General features: G+C 59.4%; 1 protein-coding gene across 2 annotated transcripts in view; it reads left to right on the top strand.

Moving 5' to 3' along the window:
* The window catches only part of SHANK2 (SH3 and multiple ankyrin repeat domains 2), a 471,077-nt gene that overhangs the window by 55,372 nt on the left and 401,526 nt on the right, over positions 1-14,179 (top strand). For both annotated transcript variants that reach the window (XM_080817139.1, XM_080817138.1), the window contains exon 3: positions 9,798-10,017. In XM_080817139.1, the coding sequence (XP_080673265.1) occupies positions 9,811-10,017 (207 nt within the window). In that variant the 5' untranslated portion in view covers positions 9,798-9,810. The remainder of the gene's footprint in view (positions 1-9,797; positions 10,018-14,179) is intronic.

Here is a 14,179-nt window from a genome sequence, read left to right on the forward strand (position 1 = left end):
CGGCCCCCCAGCAGGGGCAGGGGCCTCGAGAGTGGAGGTAGGACTTCCCTGGTGGTCTAGACGGAATTTTTTTTTTTTAAAGATTTTATTTATTTATTTGATAGATCACAAGAAGGCAGAGAGAGAGGAGGAAGCAGGCTCCCTGCTGAGCAGAGAGCCCGATGCGGGGCTCGATCCCAGGACCCTGGGATCATGACCTGAGCCGAAGGCAAAGGCTTTAACCCACTGAGCCACCCAGGTGCCCCTAGACGGAATTTTCATGCCCACCCCAATGCCCTTGTGGCCCCCAGTGAGATGTTAGGAGATGGGCCTTTCAGCAGGTGATTAAGGTCAAGTGACGCCGTCATGGGGATGGGACCCCGATGCTGGAGGGTTAACGTCCTTGTAAGAAGAGACCCCGGAGGCTTCCCTCCCTCCATGAGAGGGCACAGCGAGAGTGCCCTGTTCGTAGCCTGGAAGGGGGTTGTCGCCCGGAGCAGACCACAGCCACCTGCCCCAGATCTCTGACTTCTGGCCTCAGGGGCTGTGGGAGATAAGTGTCTGTTGTGTGAGCCCCGAGTCCGAGGTATCTTGTTACGGCTCTGGGCAGAGACCCCGAGCCTTGCCCCAGGCTGGTCCAGTGGAACCCCCGGGTGTTACTGGGCTCCTTCTCTCCTGCAGTTTCCCCATGACTGTACGCACGGTCAGGGTCCAGGCCGTGGCCTGCCCTGAGTGCTTGGTGTGGGGGACGTTCAGGGCCCCTCCCCGGCTGGTCTGTTCTGAGGCCCCCCTGAGCCACGTGCTTTCTGTCTAAAATGATACAACAAGCTCTTAGAGAAAATGTTTTCACCTGCTTTCACAGATACACCCTCATAAAGACAAAATTTTGAAAGTGTGGAGATGGACTATTTCAGGTGACCGACAGCTGGCGTTATTCCAGATATGCCTGAATTATTATTAAAATATCACACACTTGGGTACTGGGTTGAGACCCAACAGTCTCTGGGAAATAATGAGAGAAAGACCGTTTTGTTAGTTATTACCTATTCTGGGAAATGTATTTGTCTTGCCTTTTGTTTAGCAAAGTGACTATGCACGTTATTCTAATGGGGGTTTTCTCGTAATTTATGTTCCATTGAGAACGTAATCTAAATAGTTAAAAACGTGCTATATTAACGTGTGTGGGCGGGTTTTCATACAAATGGCAATCAAAATAAATCTGTGTCGTTCAAAAGATTCCAACAAGGACAGCCCCTGAAAGATCGCAAATTACCCATTAATAGTCAAAACACAAATTACAATTCATGAATGTTATAATTTCAAATCACAGTCCTTTAAAACAGAAACACTTAAATTCAGTTTTCTGAAAAATTAGTTTCATTGACTCTTTCTATGGGCTTAAAACAAGCCACACGATTCGGCCGCTCAGCCGTCCGTGCGGAGAATCGGTGTCTCCCTGCCCACGTGTTCTGCTTAGAGTTCGGTAGACACCGGAGGCACGTGGATGGTTTGGTGCCGTCAGACGTTCCTGAGACAGCTGGGGTGGACCCAGGCCCACCTGGGAGGTGCTGCAGCCCTGACCACTGCCAGGGAACCCACACCTCGATAGGGCGAGGCAGGTGACCGGTTCGTCTCCCAGTGGGTACAAACACGACCACTGTGGTCTAGCAAGTGTACAGTAGAGCATGTGTCTAAGAAACAATGTGCAAGCCTTAGTGAAAAATTACTTTGTTGCTCAGAAATGCTGAGCATCGTCTGAGCTCTCGGTGATCCTGAATCAGTGATCACAGGTCAGACAGACAGAATCGTAATGAACATTTGGAAATGTTGCGAGAATTAACCACAATGTGACACAGAGACACAAAACGAGCAAATGTGGTTGGAAAAACGGCGCTGGTAGGCTTGCTGGATGCAGACCTGCAGACCCACCGTGCGTAAGGTACAGAGTGTCCACGTAGTGCCACGAAGCAAAGCGTGGCGACAGGAGGTACGCCTGTATCAGCTTCCGGAACCGGGGGCTCTGAAGGGAAGTCGGAACCGTCCTCGTGGCAGGGGGGTGTTGTGGACCTTGGTTGGCCGGTCTCTTATCTGAGCACTTCCCTGGCTCCCACTGTCCTGCTTTTCCTCTGGTCCATCCGTCTGTCCATCCGTCCCTACGGTGTGGGAGGAGATGGAGGAGACGGGTGGCAGCAGGTGTGACTAGGAAGGTGGCTCATGCTTGTGGCCTGCACTGGGCCCCGAGGGCTGGGGTGGGGGGGGTGGGAGGGGCTGGGTGTTGGGGCAGCCAGGGGAGGCCATTCCAGGAGCACTGCTCACAGTTAAGAAGTCTCTGCTCCTAGGAGAAGCCGGACGACAGTGTCAGAGCTGTCACCCATTCCCAGCCCTGGCTGGGCACCTGCACCTCCTACGGCACGTGAAAGACAGCCTCCTGCTCCGGGTCCCAGGTGGGGCTGGGAGCCCCGGGACAGGCTGAGCTTAGGAGTCCCGAGGTTGGACATCTCTGGGCCCGTGGATGGTGCTGTGGGGTTTGACCAGGCCGCTGAGAACTGGCTGTCACGCTTGGTGTTTGACACCGTTGTCCACACAGGGAAGGGCCATCCCAGGCGATGGAGCTGGGGCGTGGGGCCGTGCGGCGTCCTGGGCGCGGAGGGCAGGAAGGGCGTCTCCCAGGGAGCCCGCAGAGGCATCTCCACCAGGAGGTCGGCACAGCAACTTTAAACTCCCCTCCAGATCTTCTCTTAGGAAAATCAAAATCACGGGTGCAGAGGACACCCGGCTTCCCGCAGCCGCGGCAAGAATAGGAATTAAAGAAAACCCGTCCTGAGTCCAAACACTGTCATTACAGGGGGCGGCGGGACGGGGGAAGCTGTAGCCCCACCCCACAGGGCGGCAGGTGTCCTGAGCCAGTAACGTGGCATGTGGGGGGAGGCCCACCCTGCCTGGAGTGTCCGATGCTGGGCCGGGGCCCCAAAAGCTGGCCAGAGCCCAGCGCGGGTTTGAAGACTGTAAAAGCATTTTCATAACCAGACACCTGCTGGTTTTCAGATCTCTGTGACATTCCATTTCCCCCTAGAACTCTCAGAGCTCTGTAATTTTGTATGATGTACCCAGTTCCCAGACTCCGTAATTGAACTTGGCTGCTGGTAACCCGTTGTCTAGCAGGTGTGTCCGCCCCATGCAGGGCCCCACAGACCACGCTGCCCGAGCCGGAGCCGCCGGGGGAGCCAGCCTCGCCGCCGGCTTTCCAGGGGGGCAGGTCAGCGTGCTCCCGGCCAGAGGACCCGGGCCACGCCGCCTTCTCAGGGCATCCCCAGTGCACCTGCCGGCCAGAGGTCACGGCAGGGAGCCCCGTTAGGGGCTGGACCTGGGACAAGCTCCTGGCTCCCCAGGCCGCCCTATCCCTCTGGGCCATGGAACCCTGTTGGGGTTTTACATTTCATCTCCGATCCTGAGTAGAACCGGTCGCTGAGAGCCAGAGACTAAGCGCTAGCTGAACTTGCCCCTGGTGGGTCAGGGTCCAAGGGAGAAAAGGCAGGAAGCTTGCGTGGAGAAGGAGTTGAACAGTAATACAGTTGTTCACTGAGCGGGGGCAGAGGGAGCGCGTGGGACTCTGTCCTGCCATTTCGGCTTCCTGTGCACCTATGACTGTTGCCAAAATTAAGGTCAGTGCATTAAAAATATATGTACAAACATATCCATCGATGCACATGGTTTGCCTTCTGCTGCCGTCCTCAGCCTTCCTGTTGAAGACGGGTGTGCTTGGCGCCCAGATGGGGGGTGACTTGACCCCCTCTGCCCATGTTCTGTGAGAGCATTGGCCCTTCCAGAAACATCCACCATGCCCGGGACCCCACTGGGCGCCCCTCGGCCTTCCCTGCCCGTCTCCTTTCAGAGTTTGGAGTAGACTTGGTTCATCAGGGGCTTGTGTTGGAAAGACCGTTGCAGACCTTAGGTCATCGTCATTGGAGTTTTAGAAAGTTACTTTTAATTAAAAGCATTATCACCCTATAGAAAGATAGGAAAACATAACAACAACTCTATGTCCACCATCAGAATGAGACATTTTCCGAGTTTGCCGTGTTTTCACATTCGGCTTCCATTTTTCTCTACTGAAATGCTGTCTCTCCGGGGGTGTTCAGCCTGGCTGCCAGCAGCGTCCTGTCACCGTCCCCCGGCGCGAGCTGCGGTTCCGCACCCGGATCCATGGGTCGCTACGGCCGCAGTCATCCGGGTTTCCGCGCTGTGCACGAGAAGTTTCGCATCAGCATCTCGTCTGCTCCGGGGCGCGAGTGCGTGCGGGGGATTAGTTCTCAGCGCACTAGCTGGGCCGTGGCGGCAGAGGACGGGGGGTTCACGGGTGGGTGCAGCTCCGGCTCTGAGTCAAGAGGAAGGAGGGTCTGTGTAGCTGGGGGCATCAGGCCTCACCGGGGCTGGGGTCCCAGGCTTGAGGAAGGACCTTGGGGGACCAGGGGGAGATGGTCAGCTGGAGAGGCTGCTGCCCGCAGGTGGCGGGAGGTAGACGACAGCCCTCGTTTATCCACAGGTGCGGCGGGCACAGAAGCGGGAAGCTTTTTCAGGACGGTGGTTACAGACACAACCTGGCTAGACAGCGATTCCCCTCGCCTTCCTGGGCTGCCCTTCTCTATCCCCCCACCCCCCACTCGCTGCAGCCCCGTGCCCTTGGCCATGGCGCAGGCCGTGCGTGTGACAGCCCGGTTGCCTCCGGGGTTCAGCACCAGTTCCTCCAGGTCCAGTAGGGGCCGCCCCCAGCCCCGAGTTGCAGTGTCTGTGCGTGGACCCTGTGCAGCCCCCTGCGGGGGCGTCTCACTGCCTTGAGGATGAGTGAATCATAGATATTTGATGGCACGACATGGGCAAGTAGTCACCGAGTCCTGGGGCCAGGGTGGCACAGATGCGGGTGCTGTTGGGAGAGTCCACTGGTGCGTTCTGCCCCCATACGTGTGTGTGTGTGTGTGTGTGTGTGTGTGTGTGTGTGTGTGTGTGTGTGTGTGTGTGTGTGTTTATTAAAACAGAGCCAGTGGGACCTCCTCATTGTTGTCTGCGATCTTCCCGGGCCTGCGGCGCTAGCCTGATGAAGTCCGCTGCAGCCGGGGTACTTGGTTTGGTTTTGTTTTTCTGTGCGTCTCATGTCCCAGGTCATCTCTGGTGTTCGCCGTGACGGTAGAAGCGGTGAGTGGGAAATCTAGCTGCCCGCCGCTGTCCCCACCAGCCGAGGTGCGAGGGGGCTCGACAGCCAGTTCAAGACCTCACGTTTCCCTGGAACGCAACAGCCATAAAATACGGAGCCTCGTGGAAACGGCCTTTACTGGCGTCCCCTCTGTTCTTCCTCGGTCGCAGGCGCCCCGGGTGGGCGGGTGAGCAAAACAGGCTCTGGGGGGTCGTTGTACTTCACCGACCTCTGTGTTTGTAGCTCCCCCCGCCCCACCCAGAGGCCGGTGATGCCAAAATGTTTGCCAGCGGCAGCGGGTAACCTTCCCTCCTCTGACCTGGCACTGACTTTTCCGAGGGGGGCTGGGTTTCGTGACGCAGCTGTCTTCAGAGCCCGCCTGTCCCCCACCCCCGACAAAATGCAGGACACCTAGTCCTGTTTGAACTTCCGATGAACAATGAATGATTTTTTTAGTGTAAGTATGTCCCATCCAATATTCGGGAAATACTTACGATAAAATGTATTCATGGTTTATCTGAAACGCAGATGTGGCCGGTGCCCTCTCTCTCACGTGGCCCTGGTGACCCTGGGCCTGGCAGTCCTGCCCTGGAGTTAATAATTAAATGTTTTCCCAGGGCTTCGCTGTTCCCATGGGTCTGCTGGTCTCATTGCTCAAGCCCCTGATTAAGGTCAGGACCTTCTGCTCAGGTCTCTGCCTAGGCTCCCAGGCTGTCCTGCAAAGGACCAGCTTGCATGTGGCCTCCTTTTCCTCCTTGGACTCGTACAGTGGGGCCTTTTGCCCCGCACTTTGGTGGCAGACGCGTCCCTTCATGACCATCACCCCCCGGCCGCTGGGAGGGGCTGCGGTGGGGTGTGGTGGCGGGGGCCACCTGCGGAGATCCGTGGGTCGCACGAGCAGCTAGGACGCGGTGGCCCTTCCTTTCTGGGTTGTCAGGTCTGTTTCTGGAGCTGAGTTTGAGTTTAGCTGGGCATGACCATCCTCCAATCCTATCCCGCCCCCTTTAGTTTTCTGGAAATGAAACCCTCCTGGGGGTTATGCGCCCTTCACAGTTCAGACCTGTGTGTCCACCATGGGTCGCCAGTCCCACGAGTCCAGCTGTAGATGTGTCATGTGGTTAGTGATGTGACCATTAAGGACAACGAATTCCTGACGATCGTCCTCTCCAAGCGTCTGCCTGGAACCTGCCCCCCGGGAAGCTGCCCGCGGCTCCGGGCACACGGCGGGCACTCCCACGCCGGCTGTGGCTGAGTCTGCCGCGCTGTCCGGCCATCTCGGGGCCTGTGCTTTGGCTCCTCTGCCCACGTCTCCCTGTCCACTGAGCGCCCGCGGTGCCCCCAATGCTGGGGACGTGGGCAGTAGCGGTGAATAAACAGACCCAGTGCACACAGACCCCAAAATGCTGCCTGAGCGAGAGGACCCAGGAAACGGAGCACATCGAGGCTGGGGGGGTTTTCGAGAAAAAGAGCCAGGGCGGGCAGACACGGCAAGCAATGGGTTTCTTAGGTTTCAGGCCGGAGGTGCTATTTCAAAGTGGGGTGGAGTACATGGAGGGGGGCCTGTGTGTCCTCTGGGAAGTAACTGGGGGGCTCGGAGCATCCCATTTGCTCTTGGATTGTCTCAGACGTGCAAGGCCACGGTGTGGTGGGGCCCGTGCTGTGCCACGTTCTGCTGGGAGCTGGCCACCTGCCCATCTTCCAGATGCAATCACCGAGGCCTGCGCCTCCCTGACCTGGAGCTTTCCGGAGCCAGTGCCCGTCCTCCGTGGGAAGAGCTGGCGGACCCAGTGTGCCCAGCATGGCCTCGTTAGCCTCCGCCTGTGCCTGGCGTCCCCTGACGGGTCACTCCTCTGCGTCCCCTGGTCCCTGCTGGGTTCAGAAGAGGCACAGACAGGTGATGAGGAGGGAAGATGCAGTTCTTTATTGCAGCAGAGGGTGCTCTGGGCCAACTTACCCGCGTTGGGACGGGAAGAAGCCACTGGAGCCCCCGCGTGGGGGACCGCACTGTGTCCCTGCTGACGGCTGAGGCAGTGAGCGGCGCGCCTCTCCCGCTGTCCCTCACGCCCAGGAGAGGGCAGGTTTGTGTCTCCACGCCCCCGGGCTGCAGCCTGTGCTCCCTCTTGAAGGGGCTGCCTGGGCTTGGCGGCAGGTGCTTCTCCTTACCGTCCCGAGGGGGGTTTCCAGGGGCAGCATCCCAGCCCAGTTCTTTCAGAAATTCTCATGCTGGTGTTTTCTTAAAGCCTCTCCAAGTAACTTCGGCGGCCAGGATGAAGACCCAGGGTTCTAGAGGGTACGCCTCCTTGGAACCTGGGAGGTAGTTGCAAATAATTACACGTATGCAGTTTTGTAACATATTTACATATAACGTTTGTTATTTATTGTAACATTGCAATTAGACACGATACAGAACTAATTATTCATTGTTACAGTAGCTCTATGTGGTCACTGTTACTGTGTCATATGTTACAAAGTCTGTGCATAGCATACAAGGAGCACGTGGCTAGCCACTGCAGCCAGGCAGATGGGGACCCTGCTTGGACGGAGCCAGGAGCGCCCAGACCCTCTCCCCAGCCCCCGCTGTCTTGTCCCTCGCCAGAGTCTGCATTCCTCTGATTGAGAAAGCATGAAGTTGAGCTCACAAAGGCGGCTGGCTATGAATACAGAAAAGACCCCTGGCTCTGAAATTTTAATTCGGACTCACGCGGGGGTTAGCTTTGGAGATTTTAATTGGAAAAAAAGAAAATCTTCCCGGGTGACTTGGAGGATCTGCTCTTTGAGGTATGACTGGCCCGGTGACCCCTCGCAGGGGGTCTCGAAGGAGGCAGAGGTATGAGTGAACGGATGCGTCTGTTGTCAGGCTCTCACACACGGTGGGAGGACTGGGAAGGGGACTGATACCAAGGAGGGGAGCCTGAGGTGGACCTGGAGAGGGCATGCTGGGGGAGGGGTGGCTGCTGGCGTTCATCCCTGCCCCTGGGTGTTACGGAGCCGTCCCCAGCATTGTCAGAGCTTTCTGATGGTCACCATAAACCGGAAATCTGGGTTTGCATAGATATTTAAAACCTTGTACAGGCCAAAAAAACTGTCTGTGGGTTCCACGATCTTGGTCCTTTCTCCAAAGACGGTGCAGATACTCTTGGCAGCAAGGGAGCCCCTGACCCCAGTCATGGTCTTGCCCTTTGCTTTGTTAGGCTTTGTGTGCACCTGGGTGTCTGGTGAGCCCAGGAGAGTTTGGGGTGCAGATGGGAGCGCCCCCCCGTGGCTGCCAGCCTCCCCGGACTGACCCCGTGGGCAGAGCGCGGGATGCTTCCAGCTCTGGTGGGTGCTTGCTATCCTTAAATAGAACTCTGGAAATAAAACAGTGGGTGTCCATTTTTCCACGACGAACACAGAATTGTCGCTGGGTGAACCATGCCCCACCTGGGACTTTTCTGAGCCTTCCCCGGTCACGAAACACGGGAGTGGGGGGCACTCACCTAAGCACCTGCTGGGCCTGGAGCCTGGGGCAGGTGCACAGGTGAGCTCCTCCGTCCCCCTCCCCCCCGTAAATGGCTGGATATTCTGTTTGGGGGGTCCTCCCTGTGTACGGGACTCATCCCTCGCAGCTGTGCCTTCTGTGGGAGGATGCCGTGACCAGGCAGTCCGTCAGCGATTGGGACGGCCTCCGTCCCTGGTTGCTCAGGAGAGCCCCTTCCTTGCAGGGACACCCCTGCCCACTTTCCATGTGAACAGGGTCTTGACCTCCTTTACAGAGTTCGCAAAGACGGGGACTTGCTGCTTTGGGGCGGCATGCTCTCTGCCAGGCCCCCAGCATCCCGGGCTCACACCAGCTCGTATCCTAACCTCTCCTGACCCCTGCCCACAGAGACGGGGGTGTCACCGGGCAGCGTGCTCCCGGAGTTATGCCCACGTCCTCCTTCATCCTTCCCATCAGCCGTGGTCGGTGCCCTGAGCTGGTCTTTGCTGGGGAACTAGACTTGATGGTGGGGAAGCTGCATTCCCAGCCGCCACAGACTCTTGGGGACTCCCCAAGTCTCCCCCAAGTCAGCCTGCTCATGGCTTCAGGCCCTGCCGGACTCCCGGGCCCTTCGGAGTCTGGCCCTGTCTTTCGTCTTTCTCTTCTGTGTTTACACGTTACCCATCGTTACTCTGTCTGAGGCAGGGGGGCTACGGAGCCATGAACTGGTGCTGTTCTGACCCGAAGCTTGCATTTCTTCCTCTCCTGCTGCCCTGCCTTCAAAGAAAAACAGAAGGGAGCTTCTTTTCTTGCCTTGGAAGGTTTCAGACTGCCCCTGTGGCCCTTTGGTGGATCCCCGTAGGCTACGGTCGTGGCCACGGCTGGTTCGGGCTCCTCGTGCATGCGGGGGTGCCCAGCTCGGGGGACAGAGCCTGCAGGTGCCCGGCCCGGCCATGGCTGCCTCCAGGTCCGGGCTCCGGGGGGCAGCTCAGGGGCGGGGCTTGCTGGGTCCTCGCCGCCCCTAGAGGCCCACGCGTCACGCTTGGCAAGTCTGCCGGCTGTCGCGCCCGCAGGTGCAGGACCGTGAGCCTGAGACGCCGGTCTCCACCTGGCCCTGGGGTTTCTGTGTGCGGTTTCCCACGCCCCGGCTCTTTCTTCTCCCCCTCCTCACAGACGCTGGGCAGCCATGCCGCGCAGCCCGACCTCCAGCGAGGACGAGATGGCCCAGAGCTTCTCCGACTACTCCGTGGGGTCAGAGTCGGACAGCTCCAAAGAAGAAACCATCTATGACACCATCCGGGCCACGGCCGAGAAGCCCAGCGCCGCCAGGACGGAGGAGAGCCAGGGCAACGTGCTGGTCATCCGCATCCTCATCCGGGACCTGCAGCAGACGGTAGGCTCCGTTCGTCCCGGTGCGGCGCGAGCTCGAGGGCACCGGGGTCACCTTCTGCCCGGCCTGTCCTGGCGGCGTCCCGCACGTCGTGCACCTGCCCCGCCCTCCCCTCCTTCCCGTCACCTGCGCCTTTGCCTGCCTCCTAGCGTGCTGTGGCGCCTCGGCCCACTTACTGAGGGTTACGGCCGGGCAGAGGCCAGACCTCGAGGGCTCAGGGACTAGCCTCGGGGAGGAGATGCGGGATTTTCTCCCACGCTGCTCCTTCTGGCTTGCGGGCCGGGTTCCCTGTTTCAGGGACAGCAGCCATGTGCCCGTGGGCTTCTCCGTACCTGCCTTCATCCCCGGTGCTCTCCTTGTCGTCCTCGTGATGTTCTCGAGCGTTCCCTCATGGTGTGACCTTTCGGACCCGTTCTGTCCTGTCCCTCGGAACTCCTGACGGACCGTGGCGGAGGTTCCGGCTTCTCCGTCCTCATCTCGGCAATTATTCTTTTGAGCCACTGGTTCCTTGTCTCTCTTTTTCTTTTTACCAGGTTTTGTGGTTTCTTCTCCTCTTGTAGATCTTCCTTCTTTTACCTGGGTCGCATCCTTTCCGGCTGGACGCGCGTCTGGTTTCCGCCTCCCTCCTCTCCTCCCGCTCACCTTCATCATTTCCGGGCTGTTCCGGCTCGGCTTGGGCAGCTGCCTGCCGCGTGCTGTCCCTCTGTCGCTCTGACTGTGTGGGGGCGAGCTCTCCTCAGCTCCCTCCCGCCCCGATGCCGAGTGTCCTGCAGACACAGTCCCTCTGTGGGAAACCTGGGTCCCGGGTCGGCGCCCGTGCATCCTTTGGGAACGCCCTGCATGCTGCCCGCGGGCCGGATGTTGAATTAAGGTCCGCGCGTGTGTCACTTCCCTGAGTCCGTGAAACATCCCGAGCCAGGCAGCCCTGGTGAGCCGTCCTTCTGGGCGTGGTGTCACACAGAGTGAGCGAGCCTGTAACCAGCATGGACGAGGAGGCGGGACGTCACCCACCCCACACCCCCACACCCCCACCGACGCCCTCCTGGTGCCAGCAGATGGGGAAGATCAGGCAGCCTGGGACGCTCTGCCCGGAGCCTCCGAACCTGCCACTGGCTGGTGTTGGACATGGTCACTCGCTGCCGCTTTGGCTCCTGTAGCTTGTTGTCACCGGGGAAGGTGGCCCATGGGCAGCCTCGCAGAAGGGATGGCACCGTGGCCGGTGCGTCCGAGATGGATCAGAGTCAACCCCCCTGCTGTCCGCCCTGTGTTTTGGGGAACGGCACGGAAAGTTCTCGAGCCTGGGGCCCACCTGCGGGCGTGAAGTGAGCCGGTGCAGACTGGTTGTGCAGCCAAGGCCAGGGGACAGCAGGGGCCCGTGAGCATCTGTTATCTCCGTCAGGGTCCTCGCTCCGAGCCGGCGCTGCCCACACCCGGGGGGCACGCACACTGACAATGGACAGAGAGACCGTTTTGCCATTGTGGCTGTTGAGTTGCCCCACGGGTAGTGAGTAAGAATGTGGGACGTTGGAGAAGTCACCCCGATGTGGGGTCTCATGAGTACAGGATCACGGGAGCCGGCCTGGAAGCCTGTGTCCCACCCTGGCCTGTCGTGACCTCTTCCTGGCAGGTGGTGCGGTGGATTCTGTCCACTGTGCCAGAAGCTTCGGGAACCTGTCGGGAATTACTGATGGAGAGACACCTGTTCCCCAGGCCCACAGCTACGAAGGCCTGCCAGGGGTTTTGTCTCTGCTCCCGGGAGCGTAATTGTTTCCGGAACCTTCTAAAGATCACCTCTCTTCACTTTGTTAAGACAAACAAAGCCCCTGGAGGCTGAGGCCAGCACTCCCACGGGCATGAACCCCGGCAACAAAGTAGCCGTTGTTCCCGCGTGTGGGCCCTTGCCAGGGTGAGTCCTGGAGCCAGGGACGTGAGACGGACCCTGGAATCTCGCCCGGGGCCGGTTTCTCACCCCCGTGTCTGCCCGCCCAAGGGGAGATGGTGTCTTGAGGAGCTGGGAGGCTGTCCCTCTCCTGTCCCTGGTGCGTCCCCCCACCCCCCGACCCCCAGGTGCCGTCTGGACCTGTCTCTTCTTTAAGTGACTCCTGTTTTGAGCCTCAGCCCTCCAGTGGGAGGAGTTTTGCATCTCTGAGCGGGAGCGTCCGGGAGGCCTCCTCGAAGCCTGCAGAACCGGGTCCTCCCCCGGCGGGGTTCACAGGGCCATGCGGGGACAGCACACGCCCGTGCCACACACACAGGGAGGGCTCGGTGTGGGGCCGAGCACGGGACGGGCCAGCAAACCGGGCCTTGCTAGCGAGTGGCGCGTGTGGAAGTCAGGACAAACCGCAGTTCTTCTGTTATCCGTAGTTCTGAGAGACGCGGGAAGCGAGCTGGCCCCGGGCGCCCGGCAATCCGGTTTCTCACGCGCCTCGCGTGGCCCATCACGGAGAAAGTGGGTGGAACCCGTGACGGGGCCTCCTTGGGCGCACAGCGCCGGCCCCTGTGCCCACCCCCGCCCAGGGCTCGCCCCGAGTCGCTCGGCGGCAGCGGTCGGCCCCGTGTCCGTCGGGCCCGCCGTGACCCGTGCGAACAAGGCCGCAGAGGTGCAGGGACAGGCCGCCTCCTGGCAGGAGCTCTGGGAGAACGAGTCTCTCCTCCTTCCCGTTACCGATGCTCCTGTTTATTACACGTCTTCAACTTTGGTATTTGACTTAGGAGGAAGCGTCTGAGCCGCGATCCTGACCCCCTTAAAGACAGCGCATTGCCGTTCCTCCGTCCTCTCTCTCCCTCCCTCTCTCTCTCTGTCGCACACGCTCTCAAACGTGCCTGCCACGTGCACACGGGGCCCACCTCCCGGCCGCACACGTCAGCGGACGGGGACGCTTCACCTTCTATCATTTGCTTTCACGTGGACTGTCGGATATACTTGGTTTCCAGGTGACCTTGGCCTTCTGCTATCACTGAGGATCACAGTAGAACCAGGCAGAGAGCTCCCCCTGCCCTCGCCTTCGGTCGCAGACGTCGCTGTATCTGGCCCTACGCGAGGTCTTCTGCGACCCTGAGTGTTGGGACTCCTTCACCCGTCTTGGCGATCTCTGAGCCCCTCCTTGTTTGGTAGCTGAGAATCAAGCCCCTGTTGCTCCCCCTTGGCCTCTCATTGTACAGAGACCATCCATCGTGAGAGAAGGTTCCGGAAGGCCTGGGCAGGAATGACTGGCTGCCTTGAAGAGCTCCGCTGGAGCACGTTGCTGGACACACACTGCTGTTGACTCTGGCCCCCAGGCAGCGAGCGCTGTCTGTCTTCTTGTAGGAGTTCACCGGGTCCAGGCATCTGGGAACGAGTCACCTCCCAGCTCCCCTCCCCGGAGGTTTGTCTTAGGACCGTCTTTCCAGAGGGTCTGCGGGTCGGGTATCCCCCTGCCTTGCTCTCCTCAGCATCCTGGCCCCGGGTGGCTGAGCAGCGTAGGGGCTGGGCTGGGGGAGGCATGGGTGGGCTGGGCCTGGCTCCCTTGCCCCTCTCCACCAGGGACTTGTCTCCCATCAAACCGGAGTCCTTTTCCTGGAATCACTCCTCTCCCCCGCAACCTTGCCACCTTCTACTCACCTCTCACGGGAAGCTCCAGGGTTCCAGGGCTCACTCCGTACCCTTCCCACACCCAGGGCTTCTGTACCACGCCCGAGTGAAGGACGGCCATGGCCATGGCCAGGGCCCCATCTCGCATTCAGCTCTGACCTCCCGTCCCAGGGGCGGGGCTCACTCTCCCTTGACACCTGCTCAGTGAAAACTCACATTGCCTGGAAGGGATGCCAGGACCCTCCCTCCCTCTCTCTGACCTGCACATCTGGTCCCACCATTGTTTCCTCTCTCAGCTAGTGGTTAACTTAAAAAAAAAAAAAACAAAAAACCAGCAACTTTATTGAGGTCTAATTTACAAGCCATAGAGTTCACCCCGGCTCTCCTGTCCATCTCTGTGACCGTGTTCTCCACGCTGCCGTCTTGTCCCTGGACAGGCAGAGCCCACACAGCGCCCCAGACGACGGCTTGCTATGTGAACACAGTCCCACCACGTCCCTCAACCTCCCCTAGGCGTTCCTACTGTTTCAAGGTTAAAGATCAGATACTGACACGGCACCCCGCCCCCGCCCCACTGATCCCCGCGGGTGTCCT

This window comes from Martes martes (assembly GCF_963455335.1).
Source record: "Martes martes genome assembly, chromosome: 10".
Lineage (NCBI taxonomy): Eukaryota > Metazoa > Chordata > Mammalia > Carnivora > Mustelidae > Martes > Martes martes.